Raw genomic sequence first — 24,944 nt, 5'->3', positions numbered from 1 at the left:
GGTTTGCAGAGCAGCAGTGCTGAACGCTGATGCGTGTGACGCATCCGGCTGGTGATCAACGAGGGATGACCTGGGATGCTGCGGAGATCTCTCGGATCGAAATGTGGTGTTTGTGAAAAGAGAAGTAATCACAGCTGCTCCTGTTGAAGAAGAGGTGGACAGTAACGTTTAAGAAGGTTTTTAAAAAAAAAAAGAAAAACCAACCTAGGAGGAACAGGTAAGAAAGGCCAGAGTTGACAGCAGTGCCTCAAGCTTACCTTGACCGTGATTCTGATTCTTCGAAGGCTTTTTGAAGTTTGTTTTTGTGCAAAAGCTGGCTTATGATATTTAATAACTTCTGCTTTTCATTTGGCAAAAGCGGAATTAATGTTTCCTCTAAATTAGAAAATATTTTAAAACCTTTGGCTCCAGCGTGAAAGGATTGTGCACAGGGAATTTTTTCGTAATCTGGAATTGGAGAACAGTCGAGCGATGTTAGTGGGAGTTGAAGCCGCTTCCATGAGCCAACGCTGTGGCCGTAAAGACAAAGCAAGAGGGAGCAAAGGGAGGAGACGGCATTTCGAGAGAGAAATGAACGCAGCGACATGAAGCATTGACATAAAAGGCTTTTGTGGACAAGGCTGCCCAGGGAAGCCTGGATTTTAAGGCTGTAATTGGAATTCGAACTTAGGGATGGATCCTTAGCTGGGAAAAGCAATGCAATTGCAATTGGGCCGGGTCAATTAGTTTCACTGTAATAAACCAGCCAGTAAAAACGTGTGTACAGCTGGTCCCTGCAGTTGAAATGAGTCTCACTGTCCGTGCCGAGAGTGAAACGCTTCAACCAGCTGCCCTGTCCCTGTGTGACAGCTGGAAAATCCAGTTATGTCCAACTTCGATTTTGAGCTCGAGAGAAAAATTCACTTACTCTTGGTTTTTAGATGAGACCCTAGTAATAAAAAAACCAAACAAACCCCACAATGATTTAAAAAAAATAATCTCCATAATAAAGAAAAGAAAACCCGATAGAGTGCAGCCTGGCCAGCAGATAAGGTGTCAGATTTTTGTCCCATCTCTACTGCTTTCTCCTCTAATCCAGTTCCAGTTTTCTAATACCTGCTCACCTCCCTAACCTTCAAAAAGAAACTGGGCTTGAAAACCCGCGAGGCGTGCGCCCCTCGAACCCCGGCTGCGGGAGGAGCTGGCCCCCTTGCCCCGAGTGCCAGAGCCGTGCTGTCTGGGTGCTTGCTGGAGCATCCTGCACTCTTCAAAGTCTGGAGAGGATTTTTTCCATTTTTGGTGCCAAGTAAGGCCTTTATCCTGCAGAGCATCCACGTACGACATTCACAGCGTCAGTGTTTAGCACCAAGGTCGCATTCCCGGGAGCAGGAACGCCGTGATCTACACCTGACAGATGTTATAATGAACTCCTGTCTGATCGAACAAAGTTTCTTCAATCATTTCAATCACGTTATCTTTGGGATGCAGATGTGAGGTCTCCACAGAAGGAATTTTGTCCGTGTTGCTTACTGGATCTTGCTGCAAAAAGGAAAAAAAAAATACAGTTTTAATTTCTTAAGCGAGCACACGCATTCTGTCCACGCAGTATTATATCTCCTGCTCTCCCAGACAAGCCGTACGTACCGTGGGGGGCTTTGGGGCAAAGTCTTTCTCACAGACATGTGCTATGATGCCAGCAGCCAGAGCATCGCCAAGGACGTTGGTCATAGTTCGAAATCGGTCCCTAGACGAGAGAGAGCCGTGAGGATACAGTTGGTGGCCACAGCCGACCTGCCCGGGGTCCTCTATGGTTTTGAAACATGGTCGACCTCCACCCCTAACGTCTCTACCTCTGTTTTGCTAACAGCAGGTTGAGACAAGCGCGGCATTGTTCTCACAAATAGAAAACGGCTTGTGTGGTGTCTGAGCCTCAGCCATGAAGGCGACGGGGCTTCTTTTGTCTCACCGTGCTTCTCTTTCCAGTGCCGCGCTACTTCCCAGACTGAGGCATCATCGTAATTTTTGCTCGGTGTGGGGGTGAGCTGCCTCAGCGAGTCGTGACACTCCTTGAGGTGCCTCTCGGGGAGGAAATCGTGTTGATCCATCCGCAGCACCTCTCTCGTTTATCTAAGCGCCTCTCGCATCAGCAGAAAGTGCCAGCAGGTTGCGGCACGTGATGGCGCTGGGTACCCTGCGATGCTCAAAGACTGAACTCGCGTTGTGTTCAGGTTTTACAAGTTTCACCTGAAAAGTTAAACTCCCTTTTATGTGCAAGAAAGATCCCGGCCTTGTTCTGTGATCGCTTAATCTCTGTTTGCCTCCGTGAGAGCTGCTTCAGGTACGTCAGCGTGAATCGGCAACGTAACGTTGCGTCTGGGAAATACTTACAGAGCCCAGTCGATGGCGATGATGAGTGTGATGTCGTCGGTCGGCAGCCCAACAGAAGTCAGCACGATGACCATCGTAACGAGTCCGGACTGGGGGATCCCGGCAGCCCCTATGCTCGCTGCTGTTGCTGTTATGCTGCAAAGAGAAGGTGGCTGCGCCATTACTGTGTTTTGTGGGTGGGTTGGGGTTTTTTTGTGTTTTGTTTTGTTGTTTGTTTTTTTTAAAAAAAAAAAGAAGCATGTTTGCATGGCAAAGTTAGTTATTCCTGTATGGAAGGATTGGATCGGATCTGGCTTCCTCCACCTTCCCGCTCCCTGACGCTATCCCGAGGCCCTGCCTGTGCACGGTACGGCCGAGGGCTTGCAGCCGGTACCCCTTACACAACACCCCTCTGCGTTCCAGCATAGGCAGCCCCTGCATAAAATTGCTAAATATTTGCAGCTGTACTTACTTATTTTTGTCTAGATAGGTGCTTGATTTCCCTCTCAGAAAGTGAGGATATTCCATTCCCGAAGGGGAGTAAATTGGACCTGCACAAACCCTTCTGCGCTGAGATCATCCCTCCGCGCTGCAGGTCTTGACCTGCTCTAGCCATGCTCTTAGCTCACAATCTGGCTTTTACCTACAAAGTCTTTGATTCTGCACCAAATTCTGTAGGTGCGGAGCCGGAGCTTTCCCTGGAGGGGCCGGCACGCGCCGCACCCGTCCCTGCTCCTCACTCTTCCAGCAAAGTTCGCTCTGTGCAGTAGCAAGATCTCTGCCAAAGGGGAAAAGTCTGAGACCGCGAATAGAGAGAAATAATTCGGCTGCTGCAAAGAAATGTTTACCTTATCGTTATAATTTGTCCCAAATCCAAGTCATACTCATTGACCTGGGCAATAAAAATAGCAGCGACCGCTTCGTACAGTGCCGTGCCATCCATGTTGATGGTGGCGCCGACGGGGAGGACGAATCGTGCCACGCGTCTGTCTATTCCGTTGTTTTCCAGGAGACACTTCAGGGTGATGGGCAAGGTTGCCGAGCTGCAGAACAAGGAATGATCGGTAATTATCTCAGTTTGTGTTTAGCTTTATAAATGGGAATCGGAACAACGGTATAGAAATACAAGTCCTCCTGAGGGTAAATGCAGCAGCAATATGATATATTATTATATTATATTATATATAGCAAACTGCTATAGCAGTGAAAAGTTTCCTCAGCTTGCACTACTGGGGGAATACGCGTAATTAGCCGAGCAGTCAATTAGCCGCTGCCTGCAGGATAAAACGTCAGAAAGTCGTTTCAGTGGCCGAAGGCACCGCTCTCTACGAACAGCTCCGTGCGATGGTTACAGCTTTGTCGTACGTCCCTGGTGCCCACGTTAATCCTGCGGCACCTCGGACGCTGGTGCGGGGCAGCACCCTCCGGTGCACGGGGCAGGGGGGGCAGCCAGACCCCGTGTCCCTCGTTCGTCTCCTCCGTGCCGCGCGCACCAGGAGCAGCTCCCTCGGCTCCTGCACCCCCCTGACCTTTCTCTCTCGCTCCTGTCTAGCAGGAGGACGTGAGCCGTCACGCGGGAGTCGGGAATAAGGACGCGGAGGAAGAAGACCGAGCGGAAGAAAGGAAACGCACGCGGAAAAGAAGCCGATGGGATTGCGAGGGACTCTTGGAGGCACGGACGGCTTTTGTGAAAGGAGCATCACACCAACCCCGGGCACGGAGCGCGGGGCCGGGACGAGGAGCAGAGCGCCCGCACCGTCCCCAGCGTGGCAGCTCTGCGGCTGGCTGTGGAGCAGGGCGAGGAGAAAGCCTGATGGGGACGGAGGTGGAGACCCCCGTGCGGGAGGAGCTCTGAGAGTTCAGAGCGGCAGAAGAGACCTGCAGCGGTGGGTGCTGGGGTGGGAGGCACAGTCCGAGATGATTTTATTGGGATTATGGGAAGAAGCAACATTATGGAGGCCAGAAAAACCCTTTGCCTAGTCAAATGTTTTCTAAGAAAATGTTTTAATTTGCGTGTGTTCCAGGAAAGAAGGCAGTTTCTAATGTAAAGTTTCTTCATAGTTATAAAGAATGTTTTTCAATGAAAATAAAATAGATAAAAAAATTTTAAAATTATAAAATCTTACCTAAGTAGACAATGCTTTTCTTTGGAGGAGCTCGGGGGACACGGGAGTTGGTTTAAGCTTTTCAGTAAACTGTTCAGTAGAGCTTTTGATGTTTTCAATGAAAACCCAGGATCGTAACCCCACGCTGTTTTATAAAGCACCTACAACAGTCCTATTTTGCATTCCTCAGAAGGAAACCGACTGCAGCAATGGAAAGCGGCAGACACATGCACAAACATCGCTGCCTTGCTCCGGGAAAACCCCAGGAGAGGGTGAACAGAAGAGCAACGTGAGCTGGCCGGGTCTGAGGACGTAGCGAGGCTGTTCCCGCTGAGGACCGGGGCAGCGCCAACATCCTGCTAAATGCTAAAACTGGAAGCGCTCACTTTCCAACAGTGCCGGAGCATAATTTTTCTTTGAATTATACCCGTTCTCCCACAGCTCTCCTGGCTGAACGTGCAGCCACGTCTCCCTCAACTAAACCAGCTGCCTCCTGAGGTGCATCAGCATATTTCGGCCACGTTTGCATACCTGGATGATGTAGCTAAGGCGATCAGCAAGGCTTGCAGTATCCCCTGAATGAAAGCAAAAGGATTTTTCTTGGTGATGAGCACAAAAAGCAGAGGTAGGAGAACAAGTCCGTGGATGACCAGCCCTGACACCACTGTAATGGCATATAGTCCCAGCTTCTGTCCGATAACCGATGGATCTTCCATCTCCAGGATCTTTCCAGCAATGAGAAATACAATGCCAAAGGGGAAGTACCTGCAAAGAATAAGCATAAAAAAATATTTATGAGTGTGCAGCAATCACTGAAGCACCACGTGACAGTCATTACAGTGTTTGGTACTGTGCGGTACAGTCAGACAAATCTAAACAATAGATACGTGTGAGTATCTGTATGACCGGCGTTACCATTAGCTAGCAGGTAAGAAAATAACTGAATCAATCAAAAACAGATTTACCAAACTGCCATCGAGACGATTTTCATAACTGCTTCGTTCAGACACTGGCACACGTTAACCAGCGGAGTTCCTCGCTCGCCCATTTTCCCCAGGAGAAGTCCTGCAACCAAAAAACATCGCTTTATGTCACACAACAGTGCCCGGGAGCAGCTTGTGTCGTGCCAAGTGTCCGGAGGCTCTGGTGGTCACAGAATGGGTTTCACTGGGCAAACTCAGAGCAGGTCAGACCCGTTACAGATTTCCACACACTCTTACGGCTCACAGTAATTCTCTGCTCTAAGCAAATACAAGCATCTGGTCTGTTCACAAAAAAACCCCCCAAAAACCCACCAAACCCAGGACTTGGACTATTCCTTGCACGGATAACTGCTAAACTCTTCAGTGCTGCTCAATACTGGAAGACTCACTTCTAGAGGTGGACATGCTGTCTTGCTGTTTGGTAATACAAGAATAATTTAGCTCCGGAAACAAAAATTCAGGGTTTTTTTAAAGGACAAAGCTCAGTGGGGTTATATACAGCTAAGGATGTGATGGTGTGTTGCATCCCTGCGACTGTACAGCAATAGAAGAAGGATCTGAGTTGCTTAGATACAGGCATTAAGTCTTCTGTATTAATTCTGGATTTTCTTTTGATGCTGTTGCATTAACCTAATTCCAGTCTAATTTTCTGTTTTAGGAATGCTAGAACAGAAATACGGGAATGGTCAGAGGGGTTATGGTGCTTTCTGGTCTGCCAGCACAAAACTGGCCAGTGCTAAGTGCCGTTGCTTTGACTGGCGAGGAGGTTTCCCAGGTACCATTGGGCAAAAGAAAAATGAGTCTATTTACCCATCTAGTTTCCAGCCCAGTGCGTGTACTTTCTGTGTTGGTCCCGTTAGCTAAATTACTTCTGAAGCACTGTACAAGTGTCTGCTTTAGCTTGGGAAAGAAGAATATAGTCAGGGTCTTGTCTTGTCCCTCTCGTCCCTCTTTGTTCTTCAGGGCTGAGGACTCCTAGAGACCCTTGGCAGGTAGTCGGATCTCTTGGCTTGCGCAGAAGAGAGGTGAGATAGGGTCACCTTTGCCAGGACTTTCAGAAATGGGACAAGGTTTGGCATATTTACGTCTCAGCTCTGGATAGTCATCCAGTATTTGGTGGCCGTAACAGCTGGTTTGAAAGAAACCCATTTCTCTTCAGGTCCTACAGACAGCTGATTTGGAAAAGATCCCCCTAGAAAATGGACAGCTTGCTTCAAGTAACTTTAAATCTCTGCCCTTTTCTGGATTTCAAAAGCAGCAGATAGGACTGGAGATGCTCCGTGTCAGTGGAGAGACCACTGGAGCTGCGGTAGCTGTGTGCGGTTACCGTCCACAGCAAAGACACTCCGGGTAGCCGGTGGATGCTACATGGACACCTGGGTCTTACTCCCACAAACTGTCTAATTTTGGTATTGGGCACGAATACCCTTTGCCAACATCTCCACCAGCTTCCACCTGGCCTCCCCGCCTTGCTGCACGGAGGAGCTGATCCCCGTTTCCCACGGCGCAGAGCTGTGTCTCCTGGCTTTCCCTCTCCCTTTCCTGTTATCTGCCAGGCAAACCCCGTTAATTCAACCTTTCCTCGCAGGTAAAGCTTCTCCTGGATGTACAAATGCCCTTTTCCAAGCTGCCCGTCACCGGTGCTGGTCTGTGGCCTCGTGGAGCTCTAACCCAGCCCGTACAAAACCTGGGGAGCGCAGCTGGGTGGCCGGGGCTGGCAAAGGTGATCTCCCACCGCGTCCTGACCCGGCGCTGATCCTCGCTCCCGCGCTGGCAGGGTAGGGGGGTGGTAATCTCGGGAGAGAAAAGCGGCTTCTCCTCGCTGGTTTGGCTGCGCTAGAGGAGGACACGTGTCCTGCGAGCGGGAGCTCGGTGCGTTTCCCTGAGCGTCCATGGTCCGCAGGTGGGGTTGGTCCCGGGACAGGAGTCTGCTGCAGGTTTGTGTTCTGTCTGTAAGGGTCTTTACGTGGGTCTGTCGCTGCCTGGTCCCACACCTCCTCCAGGCACTCACTGTAATGTAGCCTTTAAAACTGGCCGCTGTGCCCCGGCTCTGACGGTCTGGTGTGCTCCGGTGCCGTGCTGGCCACACCGCCTCCACCCCTCAAATCCTCTAATTGGCTTTTTGGTTCCTTATACACTAAGTTCAAGCTCCTTGCCCTCACCTCTTAATCTGCACGTAATCCTGCCCCTGTGCTCATCTCATCACCTCCTACTCCTCCCTCCCGATTCCTCCCTTCCTCCCTCAGTCTTGCACCCAGTGTCCTTCTGTCTTACGCTTTGAGTCCGCTCCAGGTTCCTCCTTCCCATGACTTTCTCCCCTTTAAACCTTCTTCCTCCCCATCCCTTGCCCGTTCTCTTCATCCAACCTCTGCTCCTTCTTCCTTCCTGAAATTGCTGCCGAGCACCTTGTCCACACGGGATTGCAAGCTGTGCAACGCAGGACGCTTTCTTACCTTCTTCAGAAAGCCCTGTTATAAATTTCCATACATTTGTGACGGGCACTAAGCCCGACCCAGCTTTCACCTGCTGCCTGCTCAGGGAGTTTGAACATTGCCCATGTGAAGGGTTCGGACCATTTGTAGCGCGCTGTGTCCCAGGTCACCTTTGCAAAAGTTACAGCTCACTTCAGCAGACTTCATAAAAAGAACCTTCCAGCTGATGGGACGACCTGAAAACCCTCAGGACCCGTGCTTGGGCTGTGGAGGCTCACAGGGGAGATCTAGGGAGAAAAGCCTCAGTGCCGAGGACCTTTTCTGAGCTCCCTTATGGGTGGTACTGATGAAGGTATTGGTACAAGCTCCGTGCTGCGCCCGGTTCCCCAGGGACTTGAGCAGTTAGAGCTAAAATAACCTCATCCCTCTGGGCGTCCCTACCCCAATTTACAGCGCGGTGGCCGCAGCAGTTACCGCCCTGGGTTGCAGCCGCCGCTGAACAGCCTTGCGAGCTGCGTCGGAGCGTGGTGTGGAGCCCCGTTCTCTATTGAGCAGGTACCTATCGTTGCTGAGAAGATGACGATTCCCAAGACGTTCATCTCGTTGCTGGTCCCGGGCAGGGTCCTGTAGGTCATCTCAGGTGACGGTGTCAGCTCCAGGAACACAGGCCGATGAATTTCAGGGTTTTCATCGTCGGGTGCAAAGTAAATAAAACTGAGAGATTTCCCTGGGATCTTTGGAAAGCCGGGAGATTTCACCACCGGGACAAGAACAGTTCGATACTGGAACGAAAGCAAAGCAGTGAGGTTAGTGTCCTGTTGGCAATGGTATCCATCCTGCTCTCAACGCAGAGGCAAAGCCATCACCGGGCCAGGTGGTCCTGGAGGTTCAAAGTTTGTTTTTCAGCAGTAAAAGGCTGGTGGAAAGAAGAGAAGCAAGAAGCAGGCAAGGGGAACTGTGGTTGTTCCCTGCAGAGCTCGGCACAGCCATCCTCGAGCCAGGCTGCACTTCTCCAGGCAGACACATGGCGCTTGCAGGATCCTGGTGCGGCGCTGGGTGAGCGTTGTGGTCCCCGTGGAGAGGATCCTTCACCCCCCATCCCTCTCCTTCTGGGGGCTTTACAGATGCTTTCCCAACGCTCGTTTTTCCCTTCTCCCCTCCACCCTACCTGGCCCCTCCTCAGCCTCTCCCCTCGGTCCACCCCAACCTTTCCTTCAAGCTTTCCTCCCCCACGCCTGCTGCCTGCCCACCCCTCCGCCTCTGCTCCCCGATCCCCAGGGTCTGAGAAGCGGCTGCACAAGAGCGGGGTCCGAGGGAAGAGACATGCTGCTGTTGTCCAGGAGCCCCCCCCCAGGCGGAGGGCAGCAGGGGCGTCCCTGCGAGTCCGTGCCCCCCCCAGCAGCACCCTCCCGCCTTCAGGTGCCCACCCTGGGGCGAGCAGAAAGCAGCCGGGGAGCAGGCAGGGCGGGGAGGGGGGCAGAGGGAAGGGAAGGGGCTCATGTCCAGGCTGTGGGTGGGGAAGAGCCCCCAGACAGGGAGGAGAGCAGCCCCGCCTGGAGCTGAGCACCGTCCCGGCTGCCCGTGGCAGTGGGGCCGGGTAAACTCACCTGCTGGAATGAAGCTTCGATGAGATTAGAAGGGAACATGTTTCTGTAAGAGAGCAATGGCGCAGGGGTTAAAGCGCGTTGTGGGGACACGGGGAACAACCTGGGAGGCAGCTCTGGCGGGCACGGGGCCGAGAGAAGGACCCTTACAGCCACCAGCAGCCGGATGTCCTCTGTGCAAGCTGAGGGCGAAGACGGGCTGGAAGGTGAACGAAGAGCAGGACTGTGAACCGTGCGTAAACTGGACTCATGGAAAGCCAGAGGCAGGGACAGACCTCTGCCATCTCCAGCCCCCTGCTCAGAGCAGGACCACCTGCAGAGCTGGAGTGGGATGCTCAAAGCCTCGTCCAGTTGATCCAACGCCTCCAGATAACGGAGATTCTCCCCCAGCCCCGGGGTCCGTGCTGCACCCTGCTCCCCAGTTCAGCCTTGTCCACCGCTTTCGCCCAGCCCTGGGCCAGCTCCTGCTCACTTTTACCTTGCAGAGCCCGAGGAGCTGCAGGGCTTGGCATGTCGCGGCTGGGGCTGCAGAGGGAGAACTGCTCGGCCTCGCAGGGAATTTAAATCTTCCCGTTCTCTGCTGCCGCACCCCTCTGTGCTGGTGGCTCTGGGAGGAGAGCGATGGGGGTGACCGAGTGGCCAGAGGGACACGCGTGGGGAGAAACGAACCCCACGTCGCTGGGCTCTGAGGTAATGGTGCCTCGTCAGCGTGGCCAATGGTTCTCCCGGTTCCCTTAACATCTCAATATCTCCCAGGAACTCAGTGCCTTGTGGGAATATCTTGTCTGTGAAACGCCATCATAAACTTGGCTCCTCCTGAAATCCCGCGACCTACCTGATTAAATCCAGTAATGCATCGGCAGAGCTGAGCACTACTTTCCCCACAGAGTAGTTGTCCTTCTGGGCAGCTGCGCCGGGGTGGATGCTGACCACGAGGATGATGCCGACGGTCACTGCCATGAAGGTTGTCCAAAGGTAGTAGGTGATGGTGATCACCCCCATCTTCCCACAGGCCTTAGAGTCCATGGTGGCCAGCCCGGACATGAGGCTGCAGCAGAAAAAATCGGGGTCAGTGTCCGCTCCCAAAACTGTGCAAGATGCATCTGATGGGCAAAAATCTCCAAGGTGGGAGAAGTTTCCATAGATGTTTTTTTAATCAGTGCTTAAAGGGCATCACCGAGCTCTTGCACATTCATGTGCCTGTGCCTGCAGGATCTCATTTCCACAACAGGCTTGTGGCAACCCAGGCTGAGCTGCGAAGGGCAGGAGACACCTCTCTGGGTCCCTTTTCAAGGTCTGGCCATATTTAGTGTTTTCTATAAGGGATAAGAAGTAAATATTAGTGTATTTTGATGGTGAATAACTAACGCTGCTTTTTTTTGTGTGATACTGTTCTCTTAAATCTCCCACGCCCTGTGCTGCTGCTGCTGCATGTCACTGTCAACAGTGAAGAAGGGTATTAGCAAGGTTCATAAAATCCTGGTGGGGACGGACCCCGCTCCCCCAAGGAGAGAGCTGCTGGTTCAGACCTCACGTACACATAAGCTTTCCTAAGAAGTAGTCCGTAAGCTACTTTTAAACAAAACTGGACTAAAAATAGAGACGATATTACAGGCTGCACCGGCAGGGAGAGCTGGCTGGTGGTGGTGCCGGCACTGGGGGCAAATGGGAGAGTTTGGGGGCTGCAGCGTGCCCCATGGGTGTGCAGACCCACACCGAGCTCCTGGCCGCTGTTTTTTCACTGGCAGCGCTCGGCAGTGGCCCAAAGAGCCCCAGGGCAGGATGTGATGGAGACAGAGGCTGCGGGGGTGAATGCCACCCTTGGGGTCACACAGGGAGGGGTGGTTGAGGTGGTGGCCAGCCCATAGATTCCCTCCAGCAGCCACGTGTCCAGGAGGAGAGAGAGAGACCTTGGGAAGTTCAAGAGAGGCCACAAAAGCAACGCGGAGGTGGGTGACGCTTTCCAACGTGAGGCTTGGGGAGCTCCGGAGCTGAGCCCCAACGTGGACAAATCCATCCCCAGAGTGCACCTGGTCCCGTCTGAGTTGATGCATAGAGAGAAGACGCCACTTCACCATCATTCAATAATTCAATAACAGAAAAACCTGATTTGATTCAACATGCAAGAAAAATCCTGGGACCCCTGTGCAGACCCCACACCCGCAGGCAGGCGAGCGGTGGGCTGAGAGCGAAGGAAAGCCCAGGCAGCGCACCAGGGAGGGGGGTGTGAAGTACTGGAGGGGGGGAAGCAAGCAGCTCTACAGGGGCTGATACCAAAAAGGCCAAGTGTGACCAGGGTAGAGACCACACTGCTCCCAAAACCAAACCAAAGGCAAGTGGGACAGCGAGCAAACTCTGAAAAACCAATAGAGAAGTGACATGTCCTCAAGGGAACAAAGAGCTAATTAGGTTTTTCTAATGAGCATGTGCCAGCAAGTGTCTAAAATATGTAAATCCATGTAAGCTTTTCAAGACCTTGCTTAGACTTGAGTGTGACTCTGTCAGCTCTGTTTCTTATTTCTACATCTGGCCAGGCTGATAAATGTGATATTTGCCAACATAGACACGACATTGAGGGATGCTTGTGGTTTCTACCTGAACTTTCTCAAAACCCTCTAAAGAAGGAAATCTGCTTTGAGTTTGAACAGCTGCCCCTCATCAGCCACCCACAGATGGTCCCAGCATTGTCAGCCGGTCGGGACCAAAAAGAAGGGAAACACCCCAGCCAGTGCAGGGGTCTGACCTGGGTGCAGGTATCTACCAAATCCAGGTGAGGCTTTGTCCCAGACTTTTGCTGGGAAATCATGGGGTTTGATGGACACCAAGCCAGGGGATGCTGCTTGGTTGCTGGCTGCTTGGGGATGGGGTTATTCTCTCCCCGGGCAGTTTTGGGGTGATCTCTTCAAAGGGGGATCATGGGGTGATCTCAATGCGATGGAGACATGGTACTTCAGAAGCAGAAGCTGATGTCTTACCTGGAGGTGATCAAGGGCAGGATCAGCATCTTCAGCATCCTCATGAGGAGCTCTCCAGGAAAGGAAAAATACTGCTTCTCCTGCACATAGAGCAGAGCCATCGTGTCAGGCGAGAGCCGAGAAGTGGACGCTGATCATGGGTTAAGGGCTCAAAACGCATAAATTTGCCTTTTTCCCAACCAGACCCAGCTCTGAGCTTGGTTCCGAGGCGGCAGCTGTTCCTCACGGGACTCAGAGATGCTGTTTCTCTGGCTGTCCCTTACCAGGAGCTGGGGCAGGGACTGGAAATACTGGCCATGTGGGAAACTCCTCTGAGAACCGGAGAGGGGCGTATGGGGCTGGTCCCCTCCCAAAAACATCTTTGGATCCATCACCCTCTAGGGAATGGTCCCCAGAGCCCCACCGCTGGCTCCTCCCAAACGCCGTTGCACTTGTTATTGGGGAGCAGAGGCTCATCTGCAAGTTCCCCGAAGCTGTCGGGTGCAGCCTGGTGCCGGCAGCAAAAATACCTCGAGGGTGCAAATGGCAAAGCCGAGCTCAGGGAGAGCCGGAGTGTCCAGCCCATCTGTGGTGCAGCCTCACGGTGCACAAAGGGAGGTTTCCACCCCGTGGCATCCATCCACCTCTGCACTCCTCACATGGGCATGGGGAAGGGCTGCCTGGAGAGAGACCCCCAAAGCCTGGATCCCACAGGAGGAGTGGCCACCTGGCCAGCATCCCTCCATCCACCATTCCTCGATCCATCTCTCCATCCACCAACCTTCTGGCTGCTGAGTTCCCTACGTGCCTCCATCCATCCCTCACTCACCAATCCATCCACTCCCCTCCCATCCCTCCCTCTCTGCCCCCCCAGTCCTTCACTGTGCCGCCGCAGAGGTGTCAGGGATGGATCCGAGATGGCCCCAAGCCGAGCAGGCGCTTTTGGTTACTCCAAAGTAACCAACGCCACCAGCCTTTGAGGGATGCCGAGGCAAACCATTGAAATAAATGTTCCACGCTGCTGTCCCTGTGCTAACCCACCCGTGCGGCCTAAACTTGGCCGATTTCCCCGGGGAGCTCATGTTGATCAGAGCTGCGATGGGTCCAGCCAGGTGCAAGGAGCAACAGGAGGTTTGAGCAGCGTCTCTTTTGTCAGTGGGTTTCTCAGCTTCATGACACTTTCCCATCATGGGGAGGAAAACGGGGACTGGCTGCTTTTCCAGCCCCTCATCTCCAGCATGGATTTTGGGACAAAAGTCTCTAACGGGGAGAAGTGGCTGCAGGGGACCGTGTGCAGGGCTGTGGCAACAGGGCAGGATGGGGCAGAGGATGGATGAACTCGGTGCGTGGCAGGACGAGGGGCAGGAGTCCCCAGGGTTCTACCAGCCCCAAGCCCGGTGCGGGCGGCTGCCGGGCTCTCATGAGCGCAGGCACAGCGAGGGGGGGTGAAAGGAGATTACACCCGGCTTCAATTAAGTAAAAAGATCATCCCCGCTGTGGGTGGTGATGCCGAAGGGCGTAATTGAAGTGACAAGACTTCGCTAAATCCTAGCGGGTGACACGGGGATGTTCCAGCACCAGCTGAGTTCTCCCCGAAGCAGCATCCTCCCTCCCAGGCTCCGCCAGCGCGGCCGAAGATCAGAGCTGAGCCACAGCGTGACTTTTAGCACGGTGACATTTAACAGCACAATGCTCCTAGAAAGCACCGAGTGAAAGCACTTTCAGGTGCTTTTTTTTTTTTTTTTTCTCCAATGCGTTTGACTCTGAGGGTCCTCAGAGGAAGGTGACCCCCTGGAAGCCCCCCGGGCGCTCTGCCAGCCCCGTATGGATTCGCTGAGCCTTCTCCAGAGAGTGGAAACGTGCTTTGGTGGAGCATCTGCACAGCCGTGGACCATAACAGGAGGAGCTGATCCCTTGGACCCCAGCGCTGCTGTTTGTGCTGGGGGAGCCTGTTAGCGAGCAGCCAGGCATCCATCCCCCCCTTTCCCATCCCCATCCCACCTGGAGGCTCCTGCAGCTCCGTGGAGTCGTCCCAGAGCCCCCCAGTCGTCCCAGTGGGGGGAGGCAGGATTTGTCCTGCAGCTTTGGCAGCTTTTTGGCCAAAGAGAAAAAAAAGAAAAGCCATGGGGAGAAACCTGCCCTGAGAGGTGGTTTTCTTGGGCAGGAGCCTTTGCTTTTGGGGCTGTGCCCATCTGGGGCCCTTGATGGCGATGTCTTGCTGGCACCAGGGCCGGTTGCCCCGACTGCCCCGCTCCATCCCCCTCGCTCCCATCCCCATCCCAGCCAGGCTTACCAGCTCCGTCAGCTCCAGCGCCTGCAGCAGGAACCCCAGGAGGCACCCGGTGGCAACCGACAGCATCGACAGGGTCAGGAGGCCATTTTTACACCAGAAAGCTTGTACCCACTTCCAGACACGCAGGAAGGTCGTGGACAGCGAGTTCAGCAGAGCCCTCCTGACCCGCTCCCACATGGTCGTCCTCAGCCGCCCAGGCGATGCCCGTCGGAGCAGCTCCCGGCCCCACTCATTGCCCTGGGCACCGCTGCGCCGACGGACCCCTGCCTTTTGCCGGGAGCCGAGCACACCCACAGCTAATCCCCAGGACCAAAAGCTTCAGGGCTATTTGAGAACCGTTCCCATAATGGAAAGTGACGTCTTCAACTGGTTAATCTGGGCTTGGCATCCAGCCTTGCCGGTGCCGGACCCTCCCAGGTTCACCCTCCACCCCCCCGGGATCGGGGCCGCGTGCCGCAGGCTGAGAGCAGGGATTCGGCCCCAGAGCTCCCTTCCTGTCACCGTTCCTGATCCAAAAGGATCTGGGTCCCACCACCCGAGGCTGCCAGGGGATTTGTGCTCCCACCGGCTGTGAGTGCACCCCCTTCCTACCCCACGTCTGTAAGGGCTTGGTGAGGGCAACGCCTGCAAAGGAACGCTGTTTCCCAGTCGTTCGAAGAATTTCCCATGGCAATCTGCACAGACCGTCAGCCCAAGGCACCGAGGGACGATGCCGAATGTACCCACAGGAATATCTACCCCAACAGATCCGCCCCCCCCACCAGCTCTGCAGGGAAGTTGCCCCAAGGCCACAGGATGCTGCTGGGAAGTCTGGTCAATGATCATTGCTGCCCACAGTGTGTTAGAGTATTTCTATGTCCAGTTTGACTCTGGCTCAGGCCAGGAGTCTCACTGGGGCAGGAGAGCGGTGCAGAAGGCAGCTGAAGGACAGGGTGGGGGGGGGTTAGGGATACAGAGCTGTTCCCAGGCTGAGGATGCTCTGGGAATGGGGAAACAGTAAAACCTCTCTGAAGTAAAACCTCTCTGGCCCAGATTTTACCCCCCACCTACAGATAAGACCACGAAACCCTCTCATACCATTGCCGTATTTTACACAGACGAAACAAAACCACACAGAAGGCTTAACTTGAGGATCTCTTTGAACCCCCTGCCCCTGTGGGACAGGATCCTTGGAGCCCCGCAGTGTGCTGAACGGCCTCACCGCTGTTTCGTCAGGGACACAGTGGCTTTTGCAGGCTATCTCAGAGGAAGCAGAACTCCTTCCAAAGCAGGAGCGTGGCATATAGTGCTTTTCATGTTTCAGCCCTTGGGAAGGTCTCTGTTGGTGCTGTCCTGTGCCTTTGGCGTTAGCATGGATCGCTCAACCTGCCGGGCAGAATTAGATAAAACAGTTGCTCATTGGCACAGCTAAAATACAGTTGTCTCTATTCAGCTCCATCTTCAGAACCATCTGCAAGCTGGGGGATGGAGTTTGCACGCTGGGAAAGGACATCCTGAGCTGTCTGAGGGATCAGGGACATCTCAAAGGGCATCGAAGGGTCCCTGGGGCTGGCAGCGAGTGGAGGGAGCAAGATGAGAAGGGAAAGGGTGTGGGCAACTCCAAGTAATTGGGAAAGGAGGAACATGAGGACCTGGGGGGAACTGAGAGCAAGGAAGGGATGTCCCAGAGAGAGGGAGAGGAATCACGGGAGAGGGAGGGTAGAGAGGGAAGGTGGGGACACAGCAAGGGGGCAGGACGTGGGGCCCCTGTGCTGGAGTGGGGATCACTGCTGTCTGCCCATGCCAGGGAGCAGTGCCCGGCGCTTGGCAAAGGGGCTTTAGCAGCGGTTCCCTCTGCACCTACCGTAAATCTCAACGTCATCGTAGATGTCAGTGTCCCTGCGAGGGAAAAGACAGAGTGCTGTGAGCAGTCTGGTCTCCCACGTCCCCACTGCCTCCCAATGCTGACGCAAGGGCCAGCTCCTGCTGCTGCATCGGTCCTGTCTCTCCTAACACGCCTACGGGCTCTGGTGTCCTCCACGCAGCCCCATCCGCCTCCTCCCGGCCTTGTGCTCTCCCCGCAGAGACAAGATCCTCCGGCGTGGGGTGAGCATGGCTCTGGCCCCTCTCGCGTTGCACAGGGATGGTGGCCCCATCCCAGGCTGCCGCGAGCTGCAGACCTGGCCACGCAGAGGGGCAGCGCTGGTGCGTCACACCGTGCCACCAGCAGCATCTGAGCAGTGTCTGAGCAGGTCCCATGTGAGGGACCGTAGCTCGGGGAGGGCTCACCAGCGCCCCAGGAAGTTGCTCCCAGTGCCAGAATCTCTCCTGACACCAGAAAGGGCAGATCCCACCCCCAGGGTAACTAGCTGGTGTTATGCTTATGGTCATGGCCTGGGTTTGATGGTTTTGAGTTGGCACTCAATGGCCAGGGCTGGTTTGGTGCTGGGCACTTGCTGGGCAATTGCTACAGCTCATGGAGTGGGGAGGAAGGGGGTGGGGAAGGGGTACTCACAGGTGTAGCATCGCAGCCCGGGGCACGTAGCCATCTGCAACAGCGAAAGGAAAACACGTCAGTTGTGCCAGGAGCCAGGGCACGAGCAGGGTCTCACCCCAGCACCTGCTCCTGCCCAGGACAGGCAGGGTTTAGCAACGTCTCGTATCTCCTGGGAGGGCTGGGGGCAAGGAGGAGCCCGGCTCTGGGAAGCCGAGCTGGACCCTTGGGGGTAACCTGCTTGGGCAATGCAGGGAACGAGCCTGCCGGGCTGGGTGGCAGCTGGCTGGGAAGAGCCCGATCCCTGGGGGATCTGCAGCCCATTTCACCGGAGCATCCTTCGGTGCAAACATAGCTTGGGTCGAGTCTGTGCCTACGGCAAAGTCTGACATGCTGAGCTGGTGGCTGAGAGGGTCCAGGAACTGCGAAGGCTTTTAGCAGAGGGAGACGAGCCTGGCTAACAGCAGAAATGCTGGTGCCGAGCATGAGGAAGAGCAGAGCCTCAGCCCCCACAGACTTACACCTCCTCTGGCTGTTTCGGCAAAGGATTTGCTCCTGATTTGTAAACTGAATGACATCAAGAATTTCTCCTCGTCTCAGTGGCAGGTTCTTCCCTCCACCCTTCTTCTCCGTCACTGCGGGGTCCACCATCATCTGAGTCAGGACGTTGATGCTTCCTTCAAACTGAAACACAAACAGCAGTGCTGCAGCTCGGCAGCTGCCCCAGGGGAGCGTGAGCTGGGCAGCTCCCACCGCGCTCCCTTCTTGGAGAAACAGATCCCTCTCTAGCCAAATGGTCTGCGGGACTGGTCTGATCTGGGGGTGTTTCTGTGGGGAACAGGGCAGGTGTGACCTAGGTATCGGCTGGTCTCTGCGGAGCGCAGCTCCTCTCTGCCATTGCATTGTGCCCTTCCTGGGAGGTGAGGGGGGGGGCTTAGAGGGATAAGCAATGGCTCGTTGCTGCTCACCTTGAATTTCTTCTGAAACTCCCTGTCCGCCTTCTCTTCCTTCTTGCATTCCTTGAGTGTCATTGGCTTCATCTTCTGGGAGACCTGGGTGTCTCTGCAGAGTCATTGCAAGTCATGGGAAAGCTCAGGTGATCCCACGCTCTGCTCCCTCCCCCAGCCGCTGCCCCATCACACTTCCCTGCACCAGCTCTGGGACTGCTGGGGCTCTCGGAGGGTTTAAACCCGCTGCTTGTGCTCTTCAGCATGGACATTTCTATCGCAAGCCCAGCAGAGAGCATTAAACCACCAGCTTTATCAAAGCAGCAAGGAACCCTGGCCATTTTGAGACCCTTAGAAAGAGTAAAAACCCCTGTTACCTCCGTGCAGCTGCCAGCAAGGCAACCCTGTTAGAGGCTCGACCGGCATCTCCACCTGTAAAACCAAATCCCGGGAGAGATGCTGCCGTGAGGCTGCTATAAGGTGTAGACACCCGCTGAGACAGGACACAAGACTGAAACAGCAGCGAGAACTTTCTCCTCCTGGGACCAAACCGTGAGTTTGCCCCCTGAGCGCGTGGGGTGGGGGGGATCAGGGTTTCCCATGCCCATTTACAAGGCAGCAGAGAAACCCATTGCCCCCCCACCCCCCCGTACATGGGAACAGTGGGCTCAGTGCGGGCTCCACTGCTGCCCATGGCTCGTCGGGGCCTTGAGGTTCTCTGAGCTGCAGCACCCACCCCAACCAGCATCTCAGCCCCTCCTGTACCCACCTCCTCCAGGGCAGGGATACGCTACTGGCCGGGAAACGGGGGGCAGCAGAAAGCCTTGGCCTCTCCTCACCAGCCCAACAGGCTCTACGTCATCGTAGATCTCATCTTCATCCCTGCAATGAATAAAGGAAGGCGCTTTGCACCACGGGAGCTGCCTGCACGAGGTGACGTCCCCACCTCCAGGCTCCCCTCCAGGGGCCGGCAGGAAAACCCAAGGACCCTCCACTGGGTCAGGACACCCTGAAAACCGCTTAGAATGAAAACGATGCCTTGGTCTTTACCCCGTTACACTCGGAGCATCCTGTGGTGGGAACCGTGCTGGGGCTGATGCAACGTAGCCTGGTTTCAGGTAACCTATGGTAAAAAGAGGAACAGGAGGAAGCAGCAAGGGATTATTTCACGTTTTCTCCTTGACTCTTTCACCCACCCTGAAGTCAGAGCTGCCCTGGGCTAGATTTAGTGCGGAGGGATGTGGGGAGATAAAACTGACTGCACATCTGGATCCAGCGAGGAGTTTTTACTCCATGGCCCATCTGCGGATTTTTCTCATTGGAGAGCTCACCGAGGCTTTAATATATATTTTCCCATTCTTATGTCCCTAAAATTGTAAGACTACCCTAAAAATTAACAAAAATAAGCAAATCAAGGTGGGGGTGTAATTCTAGATGTTTAAATTTGCCTCAGGACCCATGAGACAAATAAATACTTTAAAACTGCTGGTTTATAGGACACCCAGAGAGCAGATCGTTCCGTTCTCTGCCCAGGGCTGGGGCCGGTCTCGGTGGTTGAGCATCTCCCAGGAAAACGGCACAGCTGGGCCTGAGAAAGTGTGCTGACACAACAATAATATCTTAAAATAATACCATAAACCAGCTGTATTTTGCAGTTCTGATAAGGAAAGGAAGAGAAGCTCTGCTCTCACGGTTGCCCTCTACCCCGCAGCTATGACGTGAACCATCCTATAAATGTGGTGGTGAACAAGAACTTAGAGAAGTTGAGGAAGAAACAGGATTTGAAACAAGTTTCATCACCCAGAGTGTGGATTAGCAGAGTGTCTGCTGTTAAAAATCAACAAATCTGCCTAGATCTGGAAGGCCACCGTGGAGCGTGGCAGGGCTCATGCTGAACTGAGAACCACCACATCCAAGAGGCAACAAGCCCTGCGTCCCACGGACACGCGGTAAGGAGGGCACATCAAGCCAGCACCATGGCCCCGATGGCCACAGCTCCGGCTGTGCCTGGGGACGCTCAGCAACTCCCTCAGGCTTGGAGGCGGATGGTGTCGCAGGCAATGTGCTGCCAGCTTCAGAGAGCCTCTGCCTCTTGGCCAAAGGGTGTGTAAGTGCTTCTTGGCCATAGGATGGAGACCAGCTCTGCTTCCCACCGGTCACGCTCGTCTGCTCTTACAGCCACACAAGGATGGACTGGTTGGAAAGGAGCTCTGGAGTCTCTCATCCAGCCTCCTGCTCAGAGCAGGGCTGGCCTCAGAGCTACAGCAGGTTGTTTAGGGCCTCATCCAGGTGACAACTGAATATCTCCAAGGGTGGAGATACCCATCTCCCTGGTGCCTGCTGCAGGGCTGCACCACTCACAGGAAAGAAACTTCTCCTAATATCTAACTGGAACTTCCCCCACTACAGCTCATGCCCATCACCTCCAGCCCTGCTCCCGGGCACCTCTGGGAAGAGTCTGGCTCCATCTTCTGCTCCCATTGGGCAGCTGTGAGCAGTGAGAGGATCTCCCCTTTGCTCGCTCTCCTCCCGGCCAAACAAGCCTGGGTCTCAACCTCTCTTTCCCCACGTGCTCCAGCCCCCAACCATCTTAGTGCCCTGCGTGGGGCTCACTCCAGTTTGTCAGCATCCTTCTTGTTACTTACTCCAACCCTACTCCCTGCAAGCACCCCAGAGCCTAGGGCACTTAGTTTCCTTCATTTCTTCACCTGCTGCTCTTCTCCCTCATTCCTTTCTGCATGCTGTGCCTAATAAAAGCCCCTTTGGCATTGTCAGCCCCCACGTCTCCATCAGCCCCCCAAGTATTTCCATCTCCCAGGAGCTCCAGACTCTGACTAGGGACATTTTCCTTCCTGAATGGGTGGCATCCTTCTCTGGGGGACTTGCAGGTGCCTGGCCATACCAGGCTGAGCGCTCCTTGGTGGCTCCACGGCAGGACCGATGGGCATCCCAGGACATGCAACCACACCGAACTTCTCCAGATCCACAACAGGAGGGCGCCTGGGCTTGGCCGGCCTCGCTCCCAGCACCTTGACGTGTGGCAAAGGCTTCCTCCGAGGCAAGGATGGGTGTCCTTTCCCATGGAGGCTTCCCGTAGCGTCCAGGGAGGCTGCAACAGCTGCGCCCTTGGCAGGAACCACTGGAGCACCCTTGTCTTTGGCAAGTGGCCATGTCCGCTGCGCTGGGTTTCTCTGGGGAGGATCAGAGGTGGCTCCCACCTCCTTGTTCAATGCATCTCCTCCTCCTGGCTTTGCAGGGACTGGGTGGAAGCTGGTGTCTTGAGCAATCCCCTTCTTCAGTTGCACCATCCATTCTGGGGTCTCACAGACAGGATGAGGAGGTGAACGTTGTCCCACACTCTGACCTTTACTGTGGGATGGAGAAGCCCTGCTGAAGTCCATCCTCCTGGTCCGGGGGGGCTCGGGAGGTGGCTCACCCTTGGAGCCCGGCACGGGGGTCTGTCCCGAATCTGCTGCAGGGGAAGCTGCAGAGCGGCTCTCCGGCCAGCCGCCCGCTTTGGAAGGGTCTTTCCTGTTCCCTTGGAGCTTTGCCCGTAGGTGCCTCACCACGGCCTCTTTCTCCTCCAGATGTGTCTGTGACCATTAAGAAAAGCTCCAGTTAAAACACCATGGAGGAAAACGAGTCAAAGAGCCCCCTGGGGAACGCAGTATTTCTTCACCATGGCCTGACACTAAGCCTCCTGGATGAAATGTGGTCTTTGCTCAAAGTGGTCCTGGAATGTGTCTGACAAAACAACACTGGGCTCCACCAGAGCGGGAACAGGTCCCACCACCACGAGGGCATCCAGGAGGCATTTCATAGAGTCTTTTGGTCTGATCCACCCTTCGTCCACTACCACGGACCATCAAAGCAGAAGGATGGGGTAGGGGATTATACCCTACTAGTCCTGAGGGCAGAACTTGAGATCTAGAGACCGCCTGGGGCTTAGATGGGAGCAACCTGCCTTGCCCTGTTCCTGGTTCCATGGTGAACCAGGGCAGTCATAGAATCATAGACTCATAGAATCATTTAGGTTGGAAAAGGCCTTTAAGATCATCCAATCAGGCAGGAGTTGGCGGAGACCACTGAGAGCTGTCAGCGTCCCTCCCCGGAGGAAAACCCAGGACACTGCTGCTGAAACTCATCTTGCCAAAGCTTGCGTGCAAAACAAAAGACCAAGAGGTAGAAGATCTGCCCTACTTTTCTGACCAAAGCGTTTCCTGTGCTGCTCACACCTTGCACACATGAACTGGGACACGCCGGCCCCAGCACAGAGCTGCCCCCAGCTTCCTGAATGACCAAAAAGCACCTTTTTTCTGAAGCCTCCAGAGAAAGGCTGCCAGGAAGAGCCTGGTTGACTTTTGGAAGAAGAGCGCCAGGTTTGAGGTACTGCACAAAACTCAGGGGGGGACGAGGTTACATTTTTCCTAAGCTGCTCAGATGGACCTTATGGGAGGGGAGGGCTCATCTTGCCCTCCCTGATCTTTCTCCCACCCCCTTGTCCCTGGACCGCAGCATCCCTTTTTACCGGAGCTGGCTGCTCCGGTTGCCCTCGGCAAGCTGTAGGCTTTGATTTTGCAGTTCTCCTCCCTCTGGGATTTCAGTTTGGGTTTGAGCTTGCGTAATTTTTTTTTTTTCCTTTCATGACAAAAGGGCTAGTATGCCAAGAAGCTAGCACAATATTTTCAGACATAAGCGCTCAAATGTATATATACCTAAATAAGTGCAAGTTCCCCTCGCATCCCCAGGCAGTCACCCTGATTTCCCTGGTAAACACTGCAAATGCAGCACTCTGAGCAGAGCCTGGTTTAGAGACCGCGAATTTGCTGTTTCCTGCACACCAGGCAGTGGGGCTTTCACCCAAACTATTGAAAAAGAGCAACTTTTTCCAGATTCCCATACATGCTACTGGGATTTTTGGCCCCTGAAAGATTCAGAGGTTTGTAACCATTAATTTTGGAGCTGTTCCGTGAGCTGGGACTTGCACAGAGCTCCCAGGTGTACCTGTGGGATACAGCACCGCTGTCACCATGATCAATTCCAGCTTTATCAATACATTTTGCACTGGCGGGTGCTTTCCTGGACTTCAGCAGCAGAGCGTGGCCTCCTCCTCTTTCACAGATTTTTACATCCAGCCCAATGTCACCCAGCAAATCTCGCACTAAGCCCGGGAACTGGTCAAAGACCCCTGAAGCTCTGACCAGCTCGAACGTACAGGAGGACTTTGTCTTCCAGGAAGAGTGAGGGTCTCAGCAGGATCCAGTCCCTTGAAGGACACTGCCAAAGCCTTTCCAAGCAGGAGACATGGCTCTACTCCCCGCACTCTGTCCCTAGGTCCAGCACAGCCCAGGTCTGGTTCTTACTCACCATTTTCCATCAGCAGATGCTTTCCTGCGTGCTCACCTCCTTTCTAAAGGCCACTGGAGACATCCAAGCAGGAGGACTTGTGCAAAGCAAGCCTCTCCGAAGTCTGCTTCCCCTGAAACCAGAAGCTCTTTCCTAACGGTTGGTAAGAAGCTGTGTGCAACGCCAGGAAGTCGCTGTAGCCTGACCATGAAACAGCACAAGGAGGAGGAGAAGGAAGAGGAGGAGCAGCTTTTGGTGCACCGCTAGCTTGGACTCTGCTGCTGTTGGGAAGCTTGAAGCCCACCAAGCCCTGCTGCCCATAAGAGACTCTCACCCAGAAAAGAGCCTAGGGTTCGGGGACAGGCTGCCGTGAGGACCAGGAGGTGGGTTAGGTTCTCGTCTGATGGTGGCCAACGTGAACCTGCTGTAGGTCAGGTCTTCAGAGCGCCATGGGACCTGCAGAGGTTGGAGAGATTCACGGGGGTCGCACGGCAAAACCAGCACGGCCCTGCACAGCTGAGCTCTGCAGGAGCACAGGAGGGTTGGGGCGAGGGCTACGGCTTTCTGGCGTATCCGAAACCGGGGGACATTTGCTCCGTTGAAGAGCCGTGCTCCACCAGGAAGCAGGGGAAGCACTCTGCATGGCACGGCACTGAGTTGGGCCATCTCTGTGTTGAAATGTCCTGTTTTCACAGTTTATTGCCTCAGAGGCAGGAAAGGTCTGAGAGGGTGAGTCAAGCCCCACGGCGGGGATGGTCTGGCTGGCCACGAGCAGGTTCTGATGTCCCTGGCCCGGGGTGGAGTGTCCCTCCAGCCTTTGGGGAAGATGTCCCACCAGCAGTGCCCGCGGTGGCTCCTGCCTGTGGATGGTGTTAAGGACAAGACGATGCATTGAGGATGTGGGCAAGGCTGGGACGGGCACATCTTGGCCAAGGGTGGCGGTCCCGGGGGTCTTGCGGAGGGTGGTGGGCGCCCACGGGACGCCAGAGGGTTTGATTCCCCCAGCCAGAGGCAGGATGGAGGGGGGGCGTCGGGGGGTCCCACACCAGACCTGCAGGGAGCCGATGTGGGGGCACAGGGTGGGCGACTGGTGGTGACAGTCACCTCCTCAGAGCGTCCCCATCACCACCTGCCCCACCGCTCCAGCGCTGCTGCCGCAGGGAGGGCAGAGCCCAGTTTGGGCAGAGGGAGGCCGAAGAGCCGGGTCTGGGGACAAGGGGTGGCGGGGAGGCCCCAGAGGCCAGCTTTGAGGAGGACAGGGGTGATGGGGAGCCCAAGGGCCGTATTTGGGGTGTGGGGGCGATGGGGAGGCAGAAGGGCTGTGTTTAGGGGGATGAGGGTGACAGGGAGCTCAAGGGCCACGCGTGGGGGCAGCGGGAGCCTCAAGGCCCGTGTTGGGGGGGGGGGGGGTCGGGCTGAGCCCCCCCGGCTCTGCAGCCAGCCCCGCTCCCGCACGGCCGC

At 54.8% G+C, this 24,944-nt stretch overlaps 2 protein-coding genes across 4 annotated transcripts; both read right to left on the bottom strand.

Annotated features, from left to right (window-relative positions):
- Positions 1 to 1,276: 1,276 nt before the first annotated feature.
- LOC104634294 (excitatory amino acid transporter 5) lies at positions 1,277 to 14,894 on the bottom strand. Of its 2 annotated transcripts, none has more exons than XM_075776381.1 (11): positions 14,718 to 14,894; positions 12,446 to 12,525; positions 10,306 to 10,518; positions 9,474 to 9,516; positions 8,426 to 8,648; positions 5,417 to 5,516; positions 4,983 to 5,216; positions 3,195 to 3,389; positions 2,368 to 2,502; positions 1,611 to 1,723; positions 1,277 to 1,514 (listed from the first exon to the last, which is right to left on the bottom strand). In XM_075776381.1, the coding sequence occupies exons 1-11, from the start codon at positions 14,892 to 14,894 to the stop codon at positions 1,381 to 1,383; spliced, it is 1,647 nt and encodes a 548-aa protein (XP_075632496.1). In that variant the 3' UTR covers positions 1,277 to 1,380. The 2 variants fall into 2 exon arrangements, with proteins under 2 accessions (XP_075632496.1, XP_075632497.1); XM_075776382.1 differs by having other exon boundaries at positions 1,277 to 1,518; positions 1,624 to 1,723.
- Positions 14,895 to 15,841: 947 nt separating this feature from the next.
- PRAM1 (PML-RARA regulated adaptor molecule 1) lies at positions 15,842 to 23,617 on the bottom strand. 2 transcript variants are annotated; one of them, XM_075776701.1, is made up of 10 exons: positions 23,505 to 23,617; positions 21,040 to 21,730; positions 19,188 to 19,260; positions 18,907 to 19,019; positions 18,515 to 18,569; positions 18,159 to 18,252; positions 17,712 to 17,874; positions 17,212 to 17,245; positions 16,561 to 16,595; positions 15,842 to 16,082 (listed from the first exon to the last, which is right to left on the bottom strand). In XM_075776701.1, exons 1-10 carry the CDS (start codon positions 23,505 to 23,507, stop codon positions 16,078 to 16,080), a joined length of 1,266 nt encoding a protein of 421 aa, XP_075632816.1. In that variant the 5' UTR covers positions 23,508 to 23,617; the 3' UTR covers positions 15,842 to 16,077. The 2 variants fall into 2 exon arrangements, with proteins under 2 accessions (XP_075632816.1, XP_075632817.1); XM_075776702.1 differs by lacking the exon at positions 21,040 to 21,730 and having other exon boundaries at positions 15,951 to 16,082; positions 23,505 to 23,616.
- Between the last annotated feature and the right edge of the window lie 1,327 nt (positions 23,618 to 24,944).

The sequence above is a fragment of the Balearica regulorum genome, chromosome 26, assembly GCF_011004875.1.
Source record: "Balearica regulorum gibbericeps isolate bBalReg1 chromosome 26, bBalReg1.pri, whole genome shotgun sequence".
Classification (NCBI taxonomy): Eukaryota; Metazoa; Chordata; class Aves; order Gruiformes; family Gruidae; genus Balearica; species Balearica regulorum.
The sequence above is the reverse complement of the archived record's forward strand: the minus strand, read 5'-3'. Positions and strand labels throughout refer to the sequence as shown.

Coding starts and splice junctions, on each gene's coding strand:
- PRAM1 (XM_075776701.1), bottom strand. Junction 19,261..21,039: donor ACCAAGGAGCGCTCAGCCTG/GTATGGCCAGGC, acceptor TTTTTACCATAG/GTTACCTGAAACCAGGCTAC. Junction 17,246..17,711: donor CCGAAACAGCCAGAGGAGGT/GTAAGTCTGTGG, acceptor TCGCTGTTGCAG/ATGGCTACGTGCCCCGGGCT.
- LOC104634294 (XM_075776381.1), bottom strand. CDS start 14,894: ATGTGGGAGCGGGTCAGGAGGGCTCTGCTGAACTCGCTGTCCACGACC. Junction 10,519..12,445: donor CTGCCCTTGATCACCTCCAG/GTAAGACATCAG, acceptor TTTCTGCTGCAG/CCTCATGTCCGGGCTGGCCA. Junction 3,390..4,982: donor GCCTTAGCTACATCATCCAG/GTATGCAAACGT, acceptor CTTGTTCTGCAG/CTCGGCAACCTTGCCCATCA.